The 26,931-nt window shown below is 43.8% G+C and overlaps 1 protein-coding gene across 5 annotated transcripts in view; it reads right to left on the minus strand.

Annotated features, from left to right (window-relative positions):
* LOC147902558 (HVA22-like protein i) overlaps nt 1-24,625 on the minus strand; it is a 41,183-nt gene extending 16,558 nt beyond the window's left edge. For 2 of the 5 annotated variants that reach the window (XM_087373738.1, XM_087373740.1), the window contains exons 1-5: nt 24,433-24,580; nt 24,209-24,309; nt 24,018-24,116; nt 8,195-8,251; nt 8,048-8,111 (exon numbers count right to left, since the gene is read on the minus strand). In XM_087373738.1, coding sequence (XP_087229864.1) covers nt 8,048-8,111; nt 8,195-8,251; nt 24,018-24,116; nt 24,209-24,237 — 249 coding nt within the window. In that variant the 5' untranslated portion in view covers nt 24,238-24,309; nt 24,433-24,580. Of the gene's footprint in view, nt 1-8,047; nt 8,112-8,194; nt 8,252-24,017; nt 24,117-24,208; nt 24,331-24,432 lie in introns of all 5 variants that reach the window. The other 3 variants (XM_087373739.1, XM_087373741.1, XM_087373742.1) reach the window with 3 other exon arrangements.
* Between the last annotated feature and the right edge of the window lie 2,306 nt (nt 24,626-26,931).

Here is a 26,931-nt window from a genome sequence, read left to right on the forward strand (position 1 = left end):
CCAGTGCCTTGGGAACCCCTCAATTGTGGGCATAGTCTCATAGCCAGAGGAGCAACCCACCCCCTCACCTCAACGCCTTCTCTGGTATGAGTTCTAGCATCTAGGCTCCTAAAAAATACACTAAGATTCTAGAGACCTACCCTTGCTCTTGAGGTGACAATGATAATACAGCTATTGAGAAATTGGCACCTTTAGGGTTATTTGAAGCACAGCCTGACTTTTTTGGGTTCGATTTTGCAGCCTTTGGTTCTTGATTCAGACATGAGGACACCAACGATGCTTATGCTTGATAATTAGTTGGGTCAAACAAGGCCAGAATCTTTAGATTAAATGTGGAAGCAGTTCCTACAGCCAGCTTTCATTTCCAAAGGACAGGTCAGCCTAGTGGCTGTGATCTAGTTGGAGGCGGATATGCCACAAGGTGGATTTGGAACCAGTGATGCCTTTAGCTCATCGTCACCGTATTGATTTGCATTATTCACTAGAGAATTCCATTCCTTCAATCATTGTCACACACCCCTCAAATTATTAGAAGGCCTTGTTTATCCCCACCCCATCCTCCTCATGAGTTAAACCATCATGAGGCACGGCTTCTACGTTTGTGTCAAACGCAGCTGTAGTGCCTGAACCTTCTACAAGGGTTCTAAAGAGCCCTAGTGGGGTGCCCGATGGATGTTGTTATGCTGCATGAGCATATGTTCTCAAAAAAATACACGTGTAGGTCCTCCTCTCAGGGGTCCAGGAGATTTGATCTCCAGTGGTTGGACCAAGTAGAGGAGTCTATATCTCACTTAGTCCATCCCTAGCACCAATGTTTTTTACTAAGAAGAGATTATTGATGGACAAGCTATACGGATGGGTTTTGAGAGTAGGTAACCTCAAGGTTGGGATCTTGAAGGATTGCAGTCCAACTTACAAATCATAGAGAGGACCATTTTAGCGATAGTGTACTAGTTGCTTGCTGGACGTAGACATAGTTAGGTCCGTACGTGTAAGAATGGTTTTTCCGTACGCCATATGTACGTGACTCTCTCTTTTTTTTTTTTTTTTTGGGGGGGGGGGGGGGGCGGGGGTGGGAGAGGGAGGGGTGGTCAGGATCCGTACCTTATAAAACATGATTCGACCGTGCATTATCTATTCTGTAACCCGTTTTCAGAGGCTCCCGACCATGCCCGTACACACGACTCGCCCGTACCTCCTCTTCTTGCTGACTTTGCTGTCTCAAGGGGCTATATAAGAAGCCCTTCGCCCTATTCTTCATGTTTTGGTGTAGTTACTAGTACCTACTTCCTTTAATCATGATGTTTTGGTGTAGTATTGATGATTGCAATATCTATGATCTATGATTCCATCATTTGACACTATGTATCAAAATCTAGAACTACGGTCTCTGGAGGCTGGAGTCTTTCATGAATGATGAATCATGACTCATGAGTGATGACTTTAAAATTAATAGTAAATACAAGTTTCAAGTTTCAAGCTGAAAGTTTAGTACCTCTATGTCAATTTAATGCGTACAATCTATATTTTTCTGATTTTTTTGGGGTAAAATTAGGGTCACGTATGTTTCAGCCCAGGGGCTGAACCATACTCCAATCATACTTCCGTACTCGTATGATGTATGCGTATGGTAACGTATGGAAAAAACAATGGACGTAGACTCTTCGTTTCTTGAAGGTAGTTCCACAATCAAGAGTTTGTTGAAGGTAGGATCTATGAGGAGGCGCCGCCACCTCAAATATCCTACTTACACAGTAATATTTCTTGGAACAAGTTATCGTTTCCATTAGAGACCTTTCCCATAGGTGGGATCCCTTCATCAAACTACAAGGCAAGTCTTAAATATTCATCAGATCAACTCCGCCATGACAGTTTGTTGTAGCAAATGAAGCACTTCTATGTGGGTAATTGAGTGATACAAAAAGAAGAAGCCATAGAAATTATGATAGGCACAACGATGTCAAACCACTCCCCCATGCACTTGGAGCAGCCCAGTTCCCTAGAGGGGGGTGAGGGTACTCTATTGGGAGGAGACGATCAGATTATTACTCAATAGAGGCCTTCTACATATGAGAGAGAGAAAGAAAGAAAGAAGAAATTTCATGAGACTAAAAGAGCCTAATACAATGAGCTAAGGGGTGGAGCCTCTAAGCGGGCATCAACATCCATAATGAGTACAATAGGAACACATAATCATAACGATACCAATACATAGAGAGAACTCTCTAAGCACATGGAGAGGAGAAGGGCTCCTCCTAGGCTTGACATCTCTGTTAGCTCCCAGATGATCATCACAGGCTCTGCTCTACAGCCCTCATCTAGGGTACCTATAAGGGCATACCCATGCAGCAGATGATCACCTGTTAGCTCCCAAATGATCATTTGTTAGCTCCCAGATGATCATCATAGGCTCGGCTCTACAGCCCTCATCTAGATGCCTATAAGGGCACCTCTCCCGGGAACCTCCATGGCCTACGTGGCTACGCATGAAGCAGAGGAAAGCCACATAGTCCTACTCTCATGGTGGCAAGCACACCCACAACACAGGCCCTCTCTCTCTATGCTACCCTCACTCACTGGGCGGGCACACCCACAAACATTGGCCCTCTCTCACTAAAGTGACATCAGGAGATGTTCACCTCCAACACCCCCTCTCAACTCCTGGATGGAACAGAGACGTCAAGGAGCTGGGTGTGCCGCTAAAACAACTAGAGGAATCCATCATGTGATTCTCCACCGCTGAAGACCGCCACAGGTACTATCGAAGAAGCTCCCTCGTGGCATGAACCGCCTCAACACGATCACTGGAAACCTTGTACTGTTGCTCCCAGGCCACAGGTGCTAGGTACACTCCTCTGGTCTTGTAATGGTACACTGGGTCAATTGGTACAACAATCCACCTGTTGGTACTGGTACATGACTCCAACAAAGGATCCTGGAACAATAATCCAACTGATACTGCCTCCAATGCAAGGTCTGTTTCCATGCATGGGCACCTATATCGTAGAACTAGATAGCCCCCTCTCAAGTCTAAATTGGTATACTGTCGCCACATCGATGAACTTCAGTGCTCCAATGGCAACGGGCTTATAACAGCTCACAAGGATCAATCAACTGTGTCCGGGTTCCCGCACTGGCAATCTACTGACCCATCCGGATCTCTAGCAGCATCAGACAATAGCTGCAGCAGAACACTAGGAGACCCCCTCTAGATCTGCAAGGTCATAACGTCCAAACAAAATACAAATTGGTAGCATACTGCCACCTGAGTCAGCGGGAACAACTCCTCATGGCTCGAGGTTCGCCTGAAAGCCTACCTCGATAAATGACTCCCTGCTCGGTGCACCTGATCGGCAAGTCTAGCTGCCACAAACAAGCAAGCAATCCTCCTGCCAAGTGCTACTAACAGGCTGGAGTTATCATGGTCACACTAGTCACACTATTGGCTACCTTGTTACTGGACCCCTCTGCGTTCCTTTAGGGACACTGATGCCAATAATGACCTTTCTCACCACATCATTTACACGTACGGGATGCCTTGAGAGCTTCTCGTTCCTCAGCTGTCAATTGCTTTCTTCCTCTTTGATCAGCTGTCAAAGCCTCTGGCTGACGGTCATAGGTACGATCGACGAGGCACTCCTCCTGGTCAAGCACCATGGGGACCAATTCCTCCCAAGTCAACTCATTCACCCTACCACTGGTGATCAAGGATGAATAGAAGGCCCCATACTGAGAGGATAACTGGGACAAGAAAGTAATGGCCATGTCCGCTAACAAAATCTGCTTCCCTGCCTGGAGGATCTCCTGCTGAAGTTCCAGTAACTTGTTGATGTGTTCTCGGATCGATGAAGACTTCTTCGGATCCAACAACCTCATCTTGACCTCCACTGAAACCCTCTTCATGGGAGAGGTTTGGTTATACATGGATGCCAAATGCTCCCAAATACTTTTGGCCACTGTCATGTGCTCCACGTGATTAATCACCTAAGGAGTACAATTAAGAAATATGAATGATCATACCTGGGCATTGGCACGGTCCCACAACTGAGACAGGGTCTCAGCTCCTTATGCTCCAGGATGCCAAGGTCCTTCGCTAGGGGATCTAGTCGGGCAACACCTATCAAGATGAAATCTGCTAGGTCATATGACTATAACACAGATTCCATCATCCCCGCCAAACGCCGTAATTGAGCCCATCCAACTACTGGTCAACCGGGAACGTGGGCAACACTGGAATTTTAGTCTTGTTCTCTACCATCTCGGACAAAGTCGCCATGTCGGAGTGAAGAGGATGATGAACTGAAAGAGAAGGTGGATGGGATGGAAGGGATCTGAGGGTTGAAGAAAGGAGAAGGCGGAAGAAGAGGATGAAGGGCCGACAGCCCAATGTACCTTCACACCTTGCTTTCCATCCCTTGGAAACACCTCCTCTCTTGATCTGAAAACACCCTTCAAAGTCACCCCTTTGCTGGTCACCCAAACAGTCCACTCCTCGAATACACTCCTCCTAAAAGACAACTCCGAACAGCACCCTAATCCTCCTCTCTGTGTGTTGGCTCAACACTCCCTCCGCCCCTCGGGTCTCAAGCCAACTGTGGCTCTGATACCATGTGAGAAGTGCAGTGGAAATGAACGGTAGAGAGAGAGAAAGAGCACGCCTCACATACACACCACACTGCGAAGGAGAGAACAGAGAGAGAGGCACAGGAGAACTGCAAGTGATCTCTAGAGAAAACCCCACTACAACTGGGGGAAAACCTCGGAACCAACAGGCTGCTCGAGAGCTCAGACAAACAGCTCAACCACCACAAGAAATGGAGGCACAAAGAGTGGATGGACTGCTCCACACTCCTGCCCTAGGACTGCTCAACAAGGCAGGCTATGCTGCTCCACAAGGCACTGAATAGCAGTGGCTATACTGCTCCAAGAGATGATGCCAAACAATGAGAATGGGGGGTCTATATATAGGCAGCGCCCCCCGCCCCCCCCGCAGTCGGCTGATCTAAAGGGGGCCGACCCCCCTGCAGTAGGGCCAACCAGCATCTGTGGGCCGACCCAGCACTAGGGCTGCCCACAGCCCTATAAAGGAGGGGCTCTCCCCTAGCCTATGAGGGGCTGACACCAGCCAAGGTGGTCGGCCTGCACGTCGGCCCACCCTCTGCTCTACAGCCCTCATCTAGGGCGCCTATAAGGGCATACCCATGCAGCACAACAGGGCATATCTGCCCAGACAGCCCTGCACCCCTCCCGGGAACCTCCATGACCTACGTGGCAATGCATGAAGCAGAGGAAAGCCACACAGTCCTACTTTCACGGGGACCGGCACACTCACAACACAGGCCCTCTCTCTCTATGCTACCCTCACTCACTGGGCGGGCACACCCACAAACACTGGCCCTCTCTCACTAAAGTGACATCAGGAGATGCTCACCTCCGACACAACATCCATAATGAGTACAAAAGGAACGCATAATCATAACGATACCGATACATAGAGAGAACTCTCTAAGCACATGGAGAGGAGAGGGGTTGGCGGTACTATGATGATCATCTGGGAGCTAACGGAGATGTCAAGCCTAGGAGGGGGTTGGCGATGCATGAGGCTGCTGTGACGGCATAAAACCTGTGATGGAGCGCTAACAGCTATTTGTATGTGTGGTTTGTTGTGGTCTCCTAGCTATGGGTATGCGAGACAGACAAGCGCCACTGTCACTCCTATTGGCCATATCTCCAGTATGGTGGGTGTGGAGGAGACAATCTGACCACTGAGCGACTGGCATGGTATAAAACCACCGCAAAACCTGATGATCTATGCAGACTATGAAATCCTGACCATATAAAATATGTTTCCATGTGTTGAGGGCATGGATGACTGCACATAACTCCTTGTTGTACACTAAATATGCTGGAATCAACTTGCGTCCCTCAAATGAGATTGAGTGACCTTTCTGCTCTAGAACTGCTCCTATGGCATAATTGTCGGCATCAGTCCGTACGTCGAAGGGTTGATCCCATTGTGCCAATGCTAGGCACGGTGCTATGGTGACTGCCTCCTTCAGCTGGGCGAAGGCTGAAAGAGCTGCTGGAGCAAAGGTGATAGGCTGCTTCCTGACTTTTACTCCCCGTAAAAGGTCGGCGATGGGCATTGCGATTTTTGCTAAGTCCTTGATATGCTTCCTGTATGCCTGGTAAATGCCCATAAACGTCCAAACCTCCTGAGCTGTGGTAGGCACCTCCCACTCCACTATATCCTTCACCTTGGCTGGGTCCAGACTCCAAGTGAACACCCATCGGAGTGACTGATGTACTGTAAGTAATGTACTTCCTCCAAGAAAAAACTGCTTTTCTTGGCGTTAATGTACAACTAGTTGTCCTTCAAAAGTTGAAGGACCTGCTGAACGTGCTTCACATGCTACATTGGATCCTTTGAGAAAATCAAAACGTCATCTAAAAACACAGACACTCTTACTGATCAAAGTTTCAAAGATCCGGAGCATCATACGGTTGAAGGACACGAACTCACACTGGGCTTTCTCAGTGCAGAAGGTTGTCTTCCATATATCCGGTTCGTGAATCCAGATCTGGTGGTACCGACTCTTCATATCAATCTTTGAGAACATCTTGGCTCCATTCAGGCACTCCAAGATGTTGTCGATCCTCGACATGGGGAACCTGCTCTTGATGGTTAGCTTGTTTAGTGCGTAGTAATCCACAAACATCCAAGCAAGTTGTCCTTCTTGACCCAAAGGAGCGTATGGTGAATTATTGGGATGGATGAAGCCACTACGTAACAACTTGAGAAAAGTTTTGCGAGACTGCTCCTGCTGCCCTCCTTCCTGCTCCCCTCCTTGCTGCCCCCTCCCTCCCCTCCTTGCTTCTCCTCTGGGATCCTGGAGGTTGTGGTTATATGGAGGTGCACCTATCAGGTGCTTGCGGTGGGACCCAGGAGAGTGGGAGTGGATAGATCATGGGCACCGAGAGAGGGGGATTCCCTTCTTTCGTTTCACGGTTGGTAATGCCAGGAGATTTCAGCTGAGCAGTAGAGGTTGGATTCCCTCCAGAGCCCCCCATTGGGATAGCTTCTTCACGACCGCAGATTTACGTAGGAACTGTAATCAAACTTGTTGACACATTACATAACCCTGGAGCAGAAAATCGGTATTTGGTGCAACTACTACAATGCCACCATACTACATAGAGGACTACTCATGTCGACGGTCACCAGCACGGGTTTTCTCTCTGAAAGAGACCAGCCTTCACTGGATCCATTGTCCACCGAGACACTCCTGTCCACTCTTAGTCGGCCAGTGGACCTGGTCCCTCAGACAACATACAGAAGGACCTGCCGCATAGCTGGACAGTATGCTTCCCTCCCCCCAATAGTGAGCTCTCCACAGCTTTCCCTGCTCCCAATAGTGAGCTCTCCACAGCTTTCCCTGCTCACTAATATGACATGATATATACGATATGATATGATAGCCATGCACCCCCTCCCTCCAATAGTGAGCTCTCCACAGCTTTCCCGGCTCACTAATATGATATGATATATACGATATGATATGATAGCCATGCACCCCCTCCCCTTAGTGACATCACGCTGTATATCTACTTTTCAGGGGTTAGATAGATAATGGTATTAATTTTGGGTGTGCATGCACGCTTTGGTGACCCCACCCCTTCAGGTTTTTTCATTGTATCTAGTTTTTTCAGCCATTCAATCTTTCTGAGACTCTACTAAACGTTTTTTACATTTTATAGCAGCAAGCGATTGAGATTAAAAGTCAGGGTTTTAGAATTACACCATCCTAAGGAAAGGCATGTCCTCATTAGAGTTCCTTGCCTTGGTTTTGTGTGTGCTCAACCTTCTATGTATAATAACAACCATTTCAGCTTTATGCATCATTCACTCTCCAATCTCACCTGTGATTTCCGACATTGAAGACATAACTAGAAAGATGGGCTGGTTAACCAAAAGGGCAGCATCAAATTAAGAAATCAATCATTCCACAGTTTGCACTCAAATTTGCAAAGAGCCTATAACTCATACCTTAGTCTTGGGATGCCACAAATACACTATGAATGCAAGCTTCATCTGACTATATAAAGGCAGCCTGCATGAAGAAAAAGGCATCAGCAATGAATAGCTTCAAATTGGAACAATCTGATTGCAAAGATCTTCAGATGAGTCATGCACCACGATATAAATATATCTCCCACCCTCTCCAAAACAGTAAGAATTGCCAAAATTATCCTGTAGCACATATACCAAAGGATTAAAACAATCAATGTCATGAACCAGAAAGTATTATACTCTCCAAAGAAAAAATAAGACTGGAGCAAAGGAATAACATAGCAGTGCAACTACAAAGGATGACATTATTGGAATACAACTATGAAGCTCCAATATGGTTACTTAATAAATTAAGTCCAAACGCATATTAACATTTCCAATTAGAGAAGGATCTAAACTCTACAAGAAAAATGCCATATTTGTCTGCGTAAATAAAAGTCTGATCTTGCAAGCTAAAAGCAGTCATCTCAAATGCCAAACCTATACGGCCAAATAATCTTCATACAACATTAACTTAGGTTAGCAGAAAATCTTTCAAATTGTGACTGGAAACAAAATAATTATAAAATATTCAATTACAGACATTGTTCAAAGGTGATACCTCTTCAAACCATTAGATATCTAGATGAATCTAAAACACAGTGCACAAACTCTTGATGCAAGAGCAAATAAGAGAACAATGCAGTTTCTAACCTCATGGTATTCAGCCATAAGGTTAACAACCATCAAACACATTATGCACAGTAAAGTAGCTATTATGGAATCCTCACCAAATGTGGGTGCAAACCATTGTATAAACGTATGCTCTCAAAAAATGCAAAGAACATCCATGATCTTCAGTTTACAATAAAAAAGAACCTCACCAAATGTGGGTGCAAACTAGCTATCATGGAATCCTCACTGAATGTGGGTGCAAACCATTGTATAAACCTATGCTCTCAAACATGCGAAGGACATCCATGATCTTAAGTTCATGATGAGAAAGAATCTGCTAGTAATATACATGAAGTTAGGCACTTAATCGCATTGTACAATTGCCCTCATCAGTTGTGACCCTCTCACACATATAGATGTACCAAGGAGATGAGGTGCAACCCTCTCACATTTATAGATGCACATAAGGCAAGAGCAAGAGGTACCAAGAAGATAAGTTCTAAATTAGTGCTAGTTAGATGTTCAGTGCTAGCTAAGTATCTAGCCATGCTAGCCCTGCACCACTAAACACCTACCTAGCAGTGCTAGAGAGCTTACTAGCAGTTTTATATAGTCGTGTAGCAATGCTTAGATAAGGTATCTAACAGTGCTAGCTAGGTAGCTAGCAGTGTCATGTAGCAAACTAGCCGTGCCAGATTGAAAATAGCAATAAAGGGAGATCCCAGCGAGCATGCTCATGATGATGTGATTCACAACTTGATTTATGTATATTTTGATCAGACGAACATGACCCAAGTCAGTCCCCCACAAAAAACACAGATTATGCCCATGACATGAGAGATGAGGAAAGGCTGAGAGATGAGGCATGTACCATGTAATACGAAGGATCTAGCATGCTTTACGTTGCAACAAACCTCTTGATCTTAAATTTGCAAGTAGGTTATGGCTGGTTGGATACAAGTGTGATATTTCTAATACAAGCTACAACTTCATCTAAAGACTAAATTATTCCATTTTTGCCTCTCCCAATTAGATAGTCCAAAGCAAAAAGCCTTAAAGGGTAGCAGATAGGGAAACTCACAACCACCAAAAGAGAGAGAATTACACAATGTCACCATGCTACAACTTGGACAACATTTCCATAAGCCTTACCACTCTTATGATAAAAATGTATATTTAGATGAATTCAAGAATATGACCAAATGGGTCAATTAAAATTGTTGCACAGTAGCACCATCAATTACAATCAAAGGGAAAAGGAAAGGACAAAATCATATAAATTAAGCATCCATAACAATTCCCTTAAAGGGAATAGGCTTCAAAACTCAAAAGTAGGAGCAATTGCCCAGTCTCAAGGATCAATCCTGAGGGCCACAAAAATTCCCATTCCAGCCACCTAGCAAGTGTCATGAAAAAATTGGCTCCAAAAGTAAAAGGTAAAGCACTATTATGTTGCTAAAATCGTCACTTGCCTACATCAATCCATTTACCCACAATGGCTTAAGGAAAGATAAGGAGGGTAAGTATAGAAACAGAGGAGAAAAAGAAGGAATTAGAAGTACATACATTTGATTTTATAAAAAATAAGAGAGTGAGGATATGCCATGAGTGACACAATCCCAGCACTCCTGAAACCTCTGATCTGCAAGCAAACACAAGAACACACACAACATGAGCAGGCTGCTCACCACCCAACCATGACATCTACGGGATGTGATCCCGAATCAGGAGATGTCCCCTCCGAGCCACGAGCTGAGCTACTGGCACGAACTCCCAACCAGATCCTAACCAGCCTGGTGTCCCATACCACCAGGTGGCGCTGTGAAGCCTGGTATATGTTGCTGGGCCTTGGGCTACGCTATGCTGCAGGCGCGCGTCCGCGACTCAATCCAAGATCAGACCTAGCACTTGGGAACGAAACTTGCTCCCATCGGCTCCCTAAGAACTGAACCTCTGGGCCCCTTTTATAGACTCGGGCCCCAAGCGCCAAAAATAGCGAAGATCTCTAACTAGTTCGTACCCTTGCTACTCAACCCGAGAATCAAACCTGCCTAGCTCTAAGCCTCCCCAGGCTACCTGAGCTAGTCTTGTGTACCCAGTACACGTCGGATACCAATCCGTGCACATGACATACTTCCCCTCCTCTAAGAACTCACTCCTGAGTTCGCTAAAAAACCCGGGAATGTCCTCTGGAGGTTCTATAATGTCTCCCATGTTGCATCCTCCTCAACACGATCCCTCCACTTGATCTTGTATTCCGTGATAGTTCGATTACGAATCAATCTTTCACGAAATTCAAGAATACACTCAGGTTCGTGTGGAATAAAAGTCAAATCTGTAACGTCTATTATTTCTTGAGGAGAAACAAGTTGATCATCCGCACCCAATACTTCTTCCAGTCTACTGACATGAAAGACTTGATGTACTTTAACAACAGGAGGCAATTCTAGTCGATATGCAACTGGTCCAGTTGTTTTAATAACCTTGAACGGACCACAATATCTGGGGGATAACTTCAAAACCGAACCAGTACTTAGGCTCTTGGATTCCTTGGGAATTCGCAAATATACCATCGTTCCTTCAGAGAACTCTCTAGGTGAACGATGTCTATTAGCATAAAATCTGTCCTGATCTTGGGCACTTCTAATAGACTCCTTGGCAAACTGCAACATTTCCTACATGTCTAGCAAGGAGGTCTTTGCAGCATCATTTTGGATTCCTTTTAACCCAACCATAACTGGTGACTTAGGTTGAAACCCGTACATAAGCATAAAAGGACTGTAACCTGTACTCGAATGCTTTGCACTGTTATAAGCAAATTCTATCATAGGCAGATAATCTTTCCATGAAGACTGTCTCTTAGAAACATATGCTCGAAGCATATCTTCAACCAATTGGTTGACCTTTTCTGTACTGCCATCGGATTGTGCATGATATGAGGAACTCATACTTAAGAGTAGTTTCTAACTTCTCAAAAACAAGTGTCCAAAAGTTACTTGTAAACTTTGAGTCCCTGTCACTGACTATGTCAGAGGGCAAACCATACAGCTTAAACAAGTGGTCCACAAACTCGTGAGCCAGCTAAACAGCTGAAATAGTTGTTCTAGTAGGTAAGAATCGAGCCATTTTTGTCAGACGGTCGACTATGACCCAAATGGAGTCATGACCCTTGCGCATTCGTGGCAAACCAACAATGGCTGTAATAAACCCGTGCTTCTAAGGCGTTCTACCTTAGTAACCTGACAAACCCGGCAACCTACCACATAGTTTTCAATAAATGCACGCATCTTAGGCCAATAAAAGGTATGCTTTACAAGAGACAGACTCCGATGTATACCCGGATGTCCAGCACTAGGAGCATCATGACACTCCCAAAGAATCTTGGATCGAAGTTCCAGAACATCTAGCACACAAATCTTTCCATTCCGGAACAGCAAGCCGTTTCTAATCATCCACTGACCTCCCGCCGCCTGTACCGTAGGTGGCACAATCCCTGAGTCCTGGTCAACCATGGAGCTCCCATCCTGACTTTCTGCCAATAAGCACTAAAATGACTATCAGTTGCGCAAAGCCCTCTCAAGGATTGAAATAGGTCTGAGGATATTTCTGTAAATGACATAGCATTTACAAACTTGACTCGACTTAAGGCATCCGCCACACTATTCAACGAACCCTTGCGATAACGTATTTCAAAATCAAAATCTTGCATTAATTCTGCCCATCTAGCTTTCCGTCCCCTCAAATCTGACCCATCACACACATACTTGATTGACTAATGATCGGTCAATACAAAAAACTTCGAACCATACAAGTAGTGTCTCCAAACCTTAAGGGCATACACTACTGCATAGAGTTCCTTTTCTAGTGTGTGCCAACGATATTGGGTGTCGTCTAGCTTCTTACTCTCAAAAGCTACAGGTCTGCCCTCTTGGAATAGAGCTGCCCCAATCGCAAAATCACTCGCATCGGCCTCTAAAACATAAGGCCGGGTAGGATCGGGTAATGCAAGAACAGGTGCTTCCTTGATAGTTAACTTCAAGGTTTCAAAAGCCTTGTTCAATGCATCATTCCAAGAGATCGACTGGGTAGACCTGCGTCCGCGACCTTTCAATATGTTTGTCAGGGGTGCCGTGATGTGTGAATAATCACGCACAGACTTCCGTAGAAATATCGTAAATCCTAGAAAAGAACGAAGTTGTTTCACAGTCTGAGGGATCGGCCATTCTAAAACCTTCTAGATACAATCCAGATCAATGCTAATACCTTCAGAAGAGATATTGTGTCCTAAATAAATGATCTCCTTCATAAAGAAGTCACATTTACTCATCTTGGCATAGAGCTTATGCTGTCTTAGAATAACTAAGACAATCCGGAGGTGTCCTATGTGATCCTCTAGCGTTCGGCTATATACCAAGATGTCATCTAAGAACACTACAACGAATTTGCCCAAAAAATCTTGGAACAAATCGTTCATCATTTGCTGGAAGGTGGCAGGAGCATTGGTCAAACCAAAAGGTAATACAAGAAACTCATAGTGGCCATACCTAGTTCGGAATGCAGTTCTATCTATGTGTTTAGCATAGATACGGATTTGGTGATAACCCGTACGCAAATCAATCTTAGTGAAATACTTCGCTCCGGCCAAACGGTCTATTAAATCATCGGAACGAGGTAGAGGGTATCGATTCTTAATTGTCACTTTATTCAATCGTTTATAATCTATACACATTCTCCATGTAGAATCTTTCTTCTTTCTTAAGAGAACAAGTGCTCCCCAAGGTGATTTACTTGGGCGAATATAACCCATATTCAAATAATCATGTAGCTGTGAAGCTAACTCATCCTCCTCAAGCTGGCTCATCCTATAAGGTGGAACACTAATAGGTTGAGCCCCAGGTACTAAGTCTATGCGATGATCTACTGCCCGTTTTGAAGGTAAACCTTCTAACAGTTGAGCAGGGAAAACATCCATGAAATCATCTAACAACATTCTCAATTCACGGTGTTCAAACACACTTAAATCATTCTTGTTATTAACAGAGACAACAAATGAAGAAGGCGGAATCAAAACACACTGATAGACATCATAATGAGAAGTGTTTAATATATTCCGAAGCTGCATCGCAGATACAATAAGTCCCTGAGAAGAGGAAATATTATCACACTAAATACAAAATTGGGTGTCCTTTTCCAAAAAAGAAAGAGCATGGTCCTTCCATCCAATCCGAATATCGTGGGTTTTAAACCACTCTATTCCGATTAACAAGTCCACATGCTCCAAGTAAATGACATATCACGTAAGAGCCGCAGTGTATTCTAGGGCTTCAATCTTGCGATCCCAAAACTGCTTCCCAGCTGGAAGCTGCACCTGATAGGTGTGATCACTAGGTATCGTGGACAGCCCCATCTTCTGCACAAGTTTGTAATTAACAAAGTTGTGAGAGTTGCCCGAGTCAAAGAGAATGTGAACTCTTTGGTCCCTAACTTCTCCATAAACTCGGAAAAGATCATGGGAACCAAATAATGAAGTATTAAAAGTGCAATTACAAGAAAGTGGGCAAGTAATGACATTTACAAAAATACATGTCATCACAACTTGATTAGCTCCCTTGGCTTTGATACCCAGACCCGCCTGGAGCTTCTGTCTCGACACTTGCTTCTAGTTCTTGCACTTAGGACAATCATTCTTAGTGTGGCCCCGCTCCTCGCAAATGAAGCAACGTCCTTCCTTCTTTAACTTCAAGGTACGAAGGAAACGGGCATGACCATTCTTCACCTGAGTCAAATGTTTCTTGGAGGCATTGTCTGTAGACTTTGTCTCCCCGGTACCAGTGGTAGACTAGAAGAACTTTGTTCTTCCCACCCGTGTCGGCAACTATGGTTCCCTTTGCACTGGCCATGGTATCATCATAAATACACCCGTAATTCGTGGCCTCTTGCAACGTGGTACACTTGTTGTTCTTGATCTGTAACTTGTAGGAGTCAGGCAAACCATCCACAAAGAAACCTAACAAGGTCACTGGATCCATCTTTGTAGCTCTGGTTTGCAAATCCCGAAACCTCTGAGGATAAACCTCAAAAGTCAAATTCAAGTTGGACATATCGAGAGCTTTGAGCTTGCCTACAATATCGTCATCTTCCTCCTTCTTCAAAAACTCATTCCTGAAGACCCCATCGAATTCTATCCATGTTGCAGGCTTGGGTTGAAGTTCCTTCCACCACAATAAAGCCTTTCCTGACATAAACCCGACTGCAAGCTGTATTTTCTTGTCATCTGGATAAGGGTGAAACTGGAAGTGTACTTGCCACTTGTGCAACCAAGTGTCAACAACCTCCTTGGTACGAGACTTCTGATCTCCGGGAAAAGGATCTGGAGTGATGTTCAAACCTAACACTGAAGCCATGGCATCCACATGCGTGAGCGCCTGAACAATGCTAGTCAAAAGTGTGAGTGTAGTCTGAATCCCTTGGAGTTGCTGTGTCAACCCCGTTTGATTCGTGTTAACTTGCTCAAACTTTCCATCAAGAGCAGTGGTGAATTCACTGAAGGCTTTTTTCGTAATAAGATCATCATAGAGACCCTGGTCATCCTCTGCATGGTAGTTCAAATCCTGGTCTCCCATCCCAAGCTCAGGGTCTGCAGAATCAGCCATGACTGAAACCTGATCTGAAAAGAAGATAGGCTAGAGAAGAGAAACAAGCAGGTGGCCTCGGAGCTAGGAGGTAGAAACGAAGTGGAAGCTGGCCAAGAAGGAGGCGATGGAAGAAGGGAAAGCTGGTCGAAGAAGAAGGTAAGCTGGCTGAGTTGAGCTGACGATTCAGCTCAGATTCTGGAACCTGGGACTCCGCTCCTGGCTGTCCGTACGAAGGACTGTAGCAGGCCGTACAAGTATTCTGGCTCCCGGGCGTGAAGGTGTAGAGGGGCTGGAATTCTGCGCAATCTACAGGCTATGGGAGAAGGCAATTTGGCCGAACTTATAGCGGGAGAGCAGGCTTTTGGTAAAGCCCTACTTTTTCAAAAGCTCACCCTCCAAAAACGAAGGGGTAGCGCTTTTTCAAGCCCCCAGGCCCCCCCGAAAAGCAACTGACCCAAATTGCGCTCCCCTTCTACCTGCCATCACAACCCCTGAGCAGCCAGCCGACATGCGGGATCCCCTTGGGTTCGCCCCAACTTTACGCTCTCTCCTGACTCCCTTCTGACGCCTCCACCTGGACCCCACTACTTCCTCCTAACTACACCTCTCTCCCTCTCTCTCAACCTGTCACTTCTTGCAACGAAATCACCCTGCACTCTCTCTCTCTCTCCTTCCTGCTTTCCCTAAATCTTAACCACTTCCCAAAACCCAATGAACCAAACAAACACTTGCACGGTTTGAGCACGAATTTCGAAATTAGGGCATACCTGGAGAAAGAATCGTCCAAAATTCTCACAACAAAAGTTCCTACCTCAGGAGTTGGCTCTGATACCACACCGCCCAACCATGACATCTACGGGATGTGATCCCGAATCAAGAGATGTCCCCTCTGAGCCACGAGCTGAGCTACTGGCACGAACTCCCAACCAGATCCTAACCAGCCTGGTGTCCCATACCACCACGTGGCGCTATGAAGCCTGGGATCTGCTACTGGGCCTTGGGCTACGCTATGATGCAGGCACGCGTCCGCGCCTCAATCCAGGATCAGACCTAGCACGCGGGAACGAAACTTGCTCCCATCGGCTCCCTGAGAACTGAACCTCTAGGCCCCTTTTATAGACTCGGGCCCCAAGAGCCAAAAATAGTGAAGACCTCTAACTGGTTCGTACCCTTGCCACTCAACCCGAGAATCAAGCCTGCCTAGCTCTAAGCCTCCCCAGGCTACCTGAGCAAGTCTTGTGTACCCAGTACACGTCGGATACCAATCCGTGCACATGACAATGAGCATGGGACTACATACATGTTCATATCATGAACACAACACTAGCAAGTCACCAACTGCAAGGTTGTTCTTATGCAAACAGATCTTTCAGAAGCCTATTGACCAGCATTTCGTGCCACAAAGCCATTGGAACAAATGACATTGCACAACTGTACATGCCTAGGCAACAAAAGTATGGCATGAGAGTCATGGAATTCAATTTCGAGATCTTGTGCCGCATGGCAAAGCACAAAAAAGATGCCCTACATGGGAAATGCCAAGCCTTACCTTGGTAATGGTCAACATGGATAGCCAATGTTTGATTATGTAATTAGATATGCTTCGGTCATATCATGCCCTACATGAGGACACCATACAAGACATGCCTTTCCATCGTTATGTCAACCTTGAGTACGAGGATGCAGGTTGCATATGGGCATGGAGGAAGTCAGAGCAAGAGCTACCCTCCTAAAGACATGAAAGACAAGTTCACAGTGCATCAATTCAAGGGAAAAACATGGAGCCATATAAGTTGGATCACAGAGTCGGAAGATTACTTTTGCCTCTATCTGATGAGCATAGGATCATCTATGCCAAGATGCACTTGCAGGATCATGCCCACACTTGGTGGCATTACATGAAGATTCACCAACCATTTTTGCCTTCTCTTCCAAAGCTTGTCAAGGTTGTCAATCCCAAGTACATTAACATGTAAAAGCCATATATGCACAGCACATATGGAAGCGCACTAGAGGCAAAAGAGGCCCAAGACACTTGAATGGCATGACGAGGGGGCTGCAGCAAAATCCCATTTCCCAAGTATATGACAATCATTGGCAACAAAGTGCCCTTGTGCCAAGCCAAAACGCTAGATGCAAAATTTGGTGCAAAGAGTAATGATGTAGTAGAGACCAAAAAATCAAAAGCATTCAAGAGCCATCATGAACAGCAAAAAGAGGTCAAATTTATGCTTTAAATGTGATCAAGAAATGTTACCTTGACCAAAAGGATATATGCAAGGGGTGGAGCCTCTTGTACTGCCCCTAAAATCCTTGTTATGAACTCATGAGGAAACACACAATGCCCAAGATGCTGGGCCACCTTTAGAGTTTCGATCAGGTTCTCTTTTCCTTTTGACCCGGGTGGCACAACATCAAGCACATGATGCCACTCGAATCAAAGATCAAAAGAGGGTTCACTTTTGACAGTTGCTAGCGATTTATTCCAGGTTCTACCGTCACATCATTTGAGCATTGCAATGCTAGGCTATTCCATGTATGGAAATGATGCAGCAGGTAACAATTATACCGATGACAAGAGGAGCATATTGGGATACAGTCCTAGGCGTGCGTTAAAAATCGATGGTAGGACTGTTCACATGGACAACAGGAGTACCCAAATTTTCATCAATACAAGGACCTTCCAAAAAGTGGCTTTCAAATAATGAGATTGACCATGTCTTGAGAGCCACCCCCACCCCACAGGAAAGGGTTCAGAGTTGAGGTTCCCAATGGATAGCACTTGATCGGCCTATTGTTTGCCAGAACACACACATTCAACTCTCACATGAGTACTCATTTGAAGGAGATGTTTATGAGGATCCATTGATTTGAATCCTGGTTTATGACTTGATGAGATTTTGAGGGAGTTTTGTGTGGATTTGGAATGCCATTACCCTCCATTTATCACACAAAAGCAAGGCAGTGACACTGCAGGGTCTCATAGGGCTAAAATGCAATTTACTACAAGGCAATTGGCTCAACAGAGTGCACTGTATGCCTTACTGTGAACTAAGCCACATACTAACTAATCCGTGTGTGGAGGATGCCAACATGCAGTAAGTAACTTTCAGATTTTGCTGAGGTGTTCACTCGTATGCCTCATCAGAAGAGACATCTAGACCATGCCATAGTTCTCGAGCCTAGAAGCAAGCCAATAAACAAAGTTCCATATCATCTCTCTAAGGTGGAAAGCAAAGAAGAAGCACAACATGTGGAAGGAGTTGCGTGAACTCAATTACTTTACAGGATTAGATGTAAGGTCGTCCATCATATCAAGGTGATGAGCATGACATCCTTACACACGAAAATAGACTTACATAAGTTTGAAGTGATGCCTTTTGGATTTACTAAATGCACTACTCACTTTTCACTGATTGATGAACTAGATATTGCAGCCAATTCTTTTCTGACTTCTGCTGGCTTTCTTTGATAGGATCCTTGTTTACAGCAAGAGTAAGCAGGAGCAAATCATGCATGTCAAGCAAGTGCTCGAAATATTGAGAATGCATGCCAAGGCAAAAGAGGTGAAATATCTAGGAGCCCCCAAAAGAGGCCACAACAAGATCATAGTGGTCCCCACAACAGTAAATGCATGAAGGAATGGCCACATCAAAGCAACACCATTCTCTTGAGAGGATTTTGGGTCTTGCCTCTTTTTACAAGAGGTTCATTGCCAAACAGAAAGGAGGAGGTTGTCTTGTGATTTGACAAAGCATAGTCCAGCTTTGAAGATCTGAAATTTGCTTTCATGCATGCCCCAATGTTGGGGTCCCTCGATTTTTCTTAACCATTCATTGTGGAGGCAGATACCAGTGGCAACGGACTGGTAGTCATTTTGGGCAAGAGCATCAGGTGATAGCTTTTGAGAGCAACAAGTTTCATGACTAACCATGTGAGAAATGCTAGCATCCTAAATGCCTTACGAGTAGGATTACTATGCGGAAGCAAACTTAACATTAAGACAAAATAGGAGTATTAGATACTTTCTTATGCGGCCAAACTTGTCAATAGAACTCAAAACGTGGTCTGGATTGGTGCAGTCCTATGACATTTGACATTAAATACAAGAAAGGCAAAGAAAATATGATTGCAGATGCGGTGTCCACCAAAATGAGAACTTGCACCTTAACTGTTATCTTCACTTCTACTAGGATTTTGAGTGCATGGTATTCATGCAGAATTTGAGGGCAGCAGACGTTTGCAGGATCCTTCTGCCAGACTCATCCTAAGCTCAATGGAATATTGTAGTTTAATGACACAATTAATTGACTCAAAAATGCAGGAAAAGCACTCTTCTGTGATGGTGCTGTAACAAAGACCTGTGATGGTGCTGTAACAAAGCGCTCTTCTGTGCTGTAACAAAGACCTGTGACCAGGATGACCAGAGTTCCATTGGTAAGGTCTTTGGAGAGAGGCTGTAGTGTTGTCTCAGAATGTTTGCCATGCCAGCAAAACAAAGTAGACAACAAGCTTCTGGCTGGCTTGCTGCAGCCTTTGACATTCCAGGAGGCAAATGGACACATATCAACATGGATTGTTTAAAAGGGCTGACAGGAGACGGGACAACATTTACTTGGTGGTCAACAAGCTTACCAAATAAGCCCATTTCATCCCTACCTAGCATCGCAGGTTGCCTGGTCATTCAAAGATCATCTGTTTAAGAAACCATGTGTTGCCTCACAAGATTGTCAGTAATAGCGATGCAAAGGTTCTGTATCATTTCTTGCAATAATTAATCCTTGGGCACGCTACTAACTCCTAGTACATCATACAATCCTAAAACAGATGGTCAGTCTGAGATGCATGAACAAATGGCCGGAGGACTATCTGACACACCTCTGCTAGACGGTTTGCCAAATTTTGTTATAATAGCACACCAGCATGCACACGTGAGCACACACACTTCCAACTCCCACCTTTCAATATCTTCTCCTCCTTTTCCAAAATCTGCTCCTACCTCACTAATAGCAAGAGCCAGCCGTTATCACATTGTAACATAAAGGACCACAGCTGATAGCCAGAGGGACATTAGGAGTATGTCCCAATGTAAAGGATCTCACACGTTAACTGGTTCAACATAAAGTATGCATGTGGCAAACATGAATGAACCAACAAATTTTCCCCTCCTCCAGGTCTTTTCATGCTCCTCCAACTTTCCACTATTCACTTTCCATGACTGGTTGCCTTATTTTCATCCCAAAGAAGTCTCTAAAATGGCATACAACAAGTGGTGATACATGGAAACCAATAGTTTAGCGAAAAGAATTCTCCAAAATGGCATAGCAACTTTCCTAGCAAAACAAGTAGTGATACATGGAAATGAATGCTTTAGTTTTCTATTTCATACACTTTGTTGCATAAAGGCATCACCATAATGGAGAAAACTAGGTGAACTTACATGGATTAAGGATTATTCCATAAAAGATGAATAGGATGCACTTAGGGACAACTTCGACTGACTACCAAAGTGAAACTTCTCTTTGCACCATCCAATAAGGCCATAGTGAAGCCTTTCCACCTTGGTCCACTCACTACATGAGCCCTTGGGGTCCTTATTCCACCTTGTGAGGAAATAAAACATAGCAACTATATAAAGCACATTATCCTCAAGCATGAGCGAATTGGGGCCACACTCGCACTAATATGTGAGAAGGTAAAGCCAAGTTGAAAGGTGTGAAAAAGGCTGTGTGCAAATGCTATATGTAAATACCTCACAAAATCCTTAAGATCAAAAGGTGAGCTACTTTTTGAGGTAGCTTAAATGCTTCAAAATAATTTATTTATAGAGCATTCTAGCAGATATTTCACCCATAAACTAACATCGTTCACTGACAGTTCTTAATAACAATGGGAGCTACATGGTGATCGTGTTGTAAAGCAAGCTAAGGAAGCAAGCAATGCGAACAAAGAAGGTCACTAGAATCCAGGTTGACATCCTTTTGACCATTTCCATTGTTAGAGATCAAAGTTCATCTACAAATGACCTGTCCAATAGCCTCACAGTTAAAAATATAATGGCAACCACGAGACCTTCCTTGCTAGCTTGTTAAAGAACTCTTACCAATGCTTCAGCAACAAAATGAATCCAACACCTTGCTAGGCTAGCAGAAGGCAAGTGTTTTGATGGCTCAGCATGAAGATCGATGCCCAAAAAAAAAAAAAAAGGGTTTGTTAATCACCTGCTGGCATATAAAGCTATGTGAGGCTTGAGCAGCCAAAAGAGGACATCCGCAAGAGACCCCTGCAAGAAGGTAGGGCAAAATATGGGCTGCCATGTGGGCAGGCTTTGGTGCTGCCACATGGGCAAATCTAGAGCCTACAAGAGCAGCCATGAAGGTTTCATATCTGTAGCATTGTGGGCTGCCATATGGGCAGGGTTAAAGCCTGCCATACAGCAAGGGATCCTTATATAGGCAAGGGAATGGTTGGCCATAGCAGCCATGTCAGCTACAAGGAGGACGTTGGCTAGGACAGGTCGGTGGGCCCCAGACGAGGTCCTTGTGGTGGTTAAATATTGAGCAGGGCTGGCCCTACATGTGGGCCAGCCCACAAGGCAGGTTAAGTCATGTGCCCCTCCTTTATATAAAGGGGCCTTGGCCCTTGGGCCCTAACACTCCTGACAAACAAACCGATAAAGTGATCAGAGAGGCATGCGGCAATGAGAGAGAGTGTAGAAATCTTGTGTAGGAGCAGGCCCCCATTTTGGGTACTCATCTAGGAGCAGCCTCGTGGCTGCAAGTGTGAGGGACCTAGAAGGAAACTTGTACTTAATATTGTGAATTACACATACTAAAGTTTCCTGTCTACTTGGTTGTACACATCACTTCGTCCTTCTCCTGACTGATTTGGTTGCTATGGCTGACCATCCCCTAGCCTATATATGATCCACATACCTTGCCATTCAGCCGGTTTCCTTGCCCATCCCATCCCACGTGGCTGGGAATTTTAGGCTACCATATGGCAGCCCACAGTGCTTCAGGTTTGCAGCCTTCATGGCTGTCTCTAGATCTGCCCATGTGACAACACCAAAACATGCCCATGTGGCAGCCCATGCTCCCACTACCCTCATGCAGCTGCCTAGCTCCAATGTCATCCTCATTTGGGGGCTCACATGTGAGGAGATGATCTTTATTTCGTGGGCATTAAGTGCAACCGAGCCTCACACAATCACTGCAGTTGAATGTGTGTGAAGGACCAAATCTGCAGTTGCCCCAATGATCATAAAAGTTCCTCTGCATTGCTGAGCACCCATTGCCTGATATTCCCTGGATCTGCAGCCTTCACCACCTTGCTTGTGCAATCCACCTGGTCCTTGGGTTTCATAAGCTCCCATAATATGCTTGCCACCAAATGGCTCCGAATTTTAATCACTTCGATAGTTGGCCCCATCCAACATCCTTCTTCACTAAGATGTGACATGTGGGATGATGCCATGGCAAAATCGTGAAAGACATCCCCAACCCAAAAGGACATTGCAACGGAACAAACGGAACACCTGGATGAATTGAAGTCACCTTCCCCTTCAGTTCTTGTGGTAGATGACTGATGCCAGACTTTTGGGCTTTGATGCCATGTCAGAATAATGGAGGCTATCTTGCTACACAGCCTGACACCCCGAATTCGAAATTGGGGTCATGCACATAATGGAGGACTCAGGAGTGCCTCAACAAGCAACGTGATATGGCTGTTGCACAAATTTGGCAGGATAAGTACTGACTATGTTGATAATAAATGGAGAGTTCTAAGAATAAGGGCTTTACAACTGCAGAGGATCATTCTCTGAAAAATATGGAAAGATATGTCTATGGGATGGCAAAATGTTCCTCGTAGACAAAAGAACACCGGTACTATATTGGACAAAGTGGTTTGACTTTGACTTCCTATCCATATGATGCACCATAAAGAACTCTATGTACACAAAGGTAGCTTCAAGACCCAAGTACTCTTTAGCAACATCCCCTTTAGACATGCGGATATCTTGCAGATAATATTTGAATGCATATGTGAACATGCCCAAAGTACTCGTTGAAAACAAATGGAAAGGGCAGCTAATACAAAGCACGGACTACAGACGATGGCATCAACACTGACCCCATCAATATCATTCAGCCTGTGCAGAAATTCTTTTTCTATAGACGGGGAGAACACATGACGATGTAGATCATTGTGTAAACATTTGCTATCACACACATCACACAAGCATGAGCATTAGTTCATATAAAGGTAATTGTACTTACTTTCATCTATAGATGAAAGATAGGGCCTCGGTAGACAATCAAGAAAAAGTAGTCGATATTCTCTTCATTCAGCTGAGACAATAATATAATATTTTTGGCCCTCTACAAAAAAGAACTCAGAAAATTTGCTTCATCCCTTTAGTGAGGGTTCATCCCCTCCATACAGTAGTCCTTTTAGTTATTTATTTAGACTTGTATTCAGCCCTTTGGGAAAAACAAAGTGCATTTCAGTCCACGGAAGCATTTTGTACTGATAGAGTGTTTTGCAGGTGGATATTGGATGCGAGAAAAATCTCACTATCACAGATGTCACCTTGTATTTTTTTAAGTTTAAAAGTCACAAAAGAGGGAGCAGAAATACTGGTGAGAAGGAAATACCAATATTGACACCAAAGCTCCAGTTGCTCCCTATCAGGCCTGCCCAATTCTATAGCTTTAAAACACTCATAGGCAGGGTAAGTGTAGCCCAACACCAATCTGTAGCAACCAGAAATGCAACTGAGAAGACAAGTAGAAAGCAAAGCACACAAAGAATAGCCATAAAAGGAATTGGTGTAAGAATGACTCACATTAAAAATCTCATCAATATGGACTCCATAGAAAATAATTGTCAGGTTTTCTTACAGAAGGCTGTAGAAAGTCTGCCGCTCAAGCCGCATCTACCAGGGGTCTAAATTCGTGCCAAACGAATCTATCAAAAGGAATTTGAATGACGCATGTACTATCAAATACGTCTACAAGAAAATTCAGAGAAAATTCAGCTAGAAAAGAGTTGAAAGGCGATCGATGCAACCTGAGTAACAGAGCATCGCTGGGAATTTGATCGGGCAAACTATGATCGCGAGCAGGAATCGATGAAAGCTAAACTGGCAAGGTTACGGTTCGGACAAGTGTGTTGAATAAATACCCTCGGGCATTTGCGTTCACCGGCCAGCGCCGGTAACTCCCCTGATATGCATCATCCGCAACCGGCACAGCCCGCAGCTTACATCCTGGCCGTGCATTTCCAGGGGCTGCTGATTTGGCACTCATCGCACGTTGCATCCACATTTGTTGACAAGGCAAGTCTCCCGGACACGTCACTTCATTTGCCTAAATTTGGAATATTCTTAAATTAATTTGCCGTTTCTCTTATTTGTAAGCTTCCATATTTGCACTCTATTCAAAGACTTCAGAAATCAGCATACTTCATCTCCTCTTCTCGCTATCACTCAAAGCACCACACAACTCATATCTGAAAGCATAGAATATGCTCTAAAAATCTTTAAATAACTGGAGCTTTGTCTTAAGGGGTCATTGATTATTATGTGAGAGTGGAGGCGTCTTAAGGGGTCATTGGCTTTTACTTGCTTTGTGTTTCATAAGCCATGAAAAGACTACTCCTTATTATGTGAGAGTGGAGGGGTCTTAAGGGATCATTGGCTTTTACTTGCTTTGTGTTTCATAAAAAATGAAAAAATTGCTTCTTATTTCATTCCAACCTTTAACCCCCAACTTATAGACACGCACGATAATAGGATACACTTGGTCTGTCGATCTAAGCTCAAGCACTACATGGAATGACATAGGTGGAGAGAAGTGCAAACAAAAATGGCTTCTTTTGTGTCTTTCGTCATGCTACATTATATGACCAACATATCGATCATAGTGATGTCCATACCAAAAAAATCCCATAGTTGATTAAGCATAAGTATCTTCATCAGTGTAAGCATCATATGCATTTGCTTCCAGGTGTCCTTTTTGCATCAAATATGGAAAAGAGAAATATTGTTTTGAACTCTTTGACATGTAACACTATGTTTTTTTGGGGAATCTTGGTCATTTCCTATAATGATACTTGTAACTAGAGGGGTATAACAATATGTTTTTTTTTTTTGAAGCTTTTCGGGCTTGCAAGATCCTTCTAACATTCTCGAACAATGGATTGGTTAATGATATTAAACATTTATCATTCTCTATCTCCTTAACGCCATGTCTATATAAAAGAAAGAATAAGGCAGAAGAAAAGCTAATCCTTCTTTAATTATCTTTTTATCATAGTTTTTGTTCTCCTCATACTTAGAACTTTTTGTCTTTTGTTGTGGGGACTATGCTCACAATTGTTTACTTTAGTAATCTATTGTACTATACAAAATATGGAGATGTGTTTTCTTTTGTGACAATGCTAATCTTCTACTATCTTTTCTAATGGGAAGCTCACTATATATGCTCTTTTTAAATATGGAAGAATCCTCTTGGATGTGATGCCTTAGCAACATTATGCACATAGATTTTGAAGGTTTGGTGCCTAAAATTATGGCCCAACTTTGTATTTAGATCTTTTTTGGGGTGAGTGTCCTACCAATATAAGTTTGCATTTTACGCAAAAAAAAACCTCAAGAAAAAGATTTTCAACCTGGCTAGCAAATTTCTAGGGCCACACTTTCCTCCACAGTCCCACAATGGAGGAGAGCAAGAGGAGATTAGACTTTTGAAAGTGGTAGAGACTAAAGGTTTGAAATTACACCCTCCACCCACTATCTTCCACCTTACATCTTCCATTTTTATTAATTTATGAACATGTAACATATCTTGTTAGTTGATGGGGGGGGATTTCTTTAATTGGGACTTATGTAAGATATACAAACATGAAGGGGTTATGAAGATGTAAAGGCATACAAATGGGGCTTTAAATTAAAAATCAAAATATGCTATGTACAGAAGGAGGTAAAAAAGTTTGTTAAAAACAAACAAATATAAATATAAGGTTAGTCTAAATGCCTGCTTGCTTGCATGTGTTGCGTGTGTTTTTATACAATGATTGTGTAAAAATTTTTGCTAGCTTCAGCTAGCTCTTTCCTCAAGTGAAATCACTTGACGTTTGAATTTGAGAGTGGCTCATATACTATTATCATACTAATAGAACTATTTCTTCTAGTGGTACTCATACAAGTGAGACCCCTACTAAAAGTCAATAAGTACATCTATAAACATCCCCATTAAAGAACTTGCCTCTCTCGTTTTTTGCTCCATTAAAGTATGAGGGGGTACTAGAATAGAGTACCTTTAAAGTTGTGCTATCATATACAATGATGTGGCCAAAAAGAATTTTAGGCATTGGGCAACAAATGCGATAGCTCGTCAATGTGTAATGCTCAAGATCTATAACAATTATGATAAAGCGAAATTGTTTTGTAATTACATATATCAATTGTGTCTTTTACAATAGATTTAGCTAATTACGTAGGAACTATTACTGTCGCTCTTAGATTATATAGGATTTAAATTTCAAAGACATGCAACAAGGTAATCA

Source organism: Dipteris shenzhenensis, chromosome 4 (assembly GCF_047967505.1).
Source record: "Dipteris shenzhenensis isolate YYH24624 ecotype China chromosome 4, Dip_SZ_1.0, whole genome shotgun sequence".
NCBI classification, from domain to species: Eukaryota; Viridiplantae; Streptophyta; class Polypodiopsida; order Gleicheniales; family Dipteridaceae; genus Dipteris; species Dipteris shenzhenensis.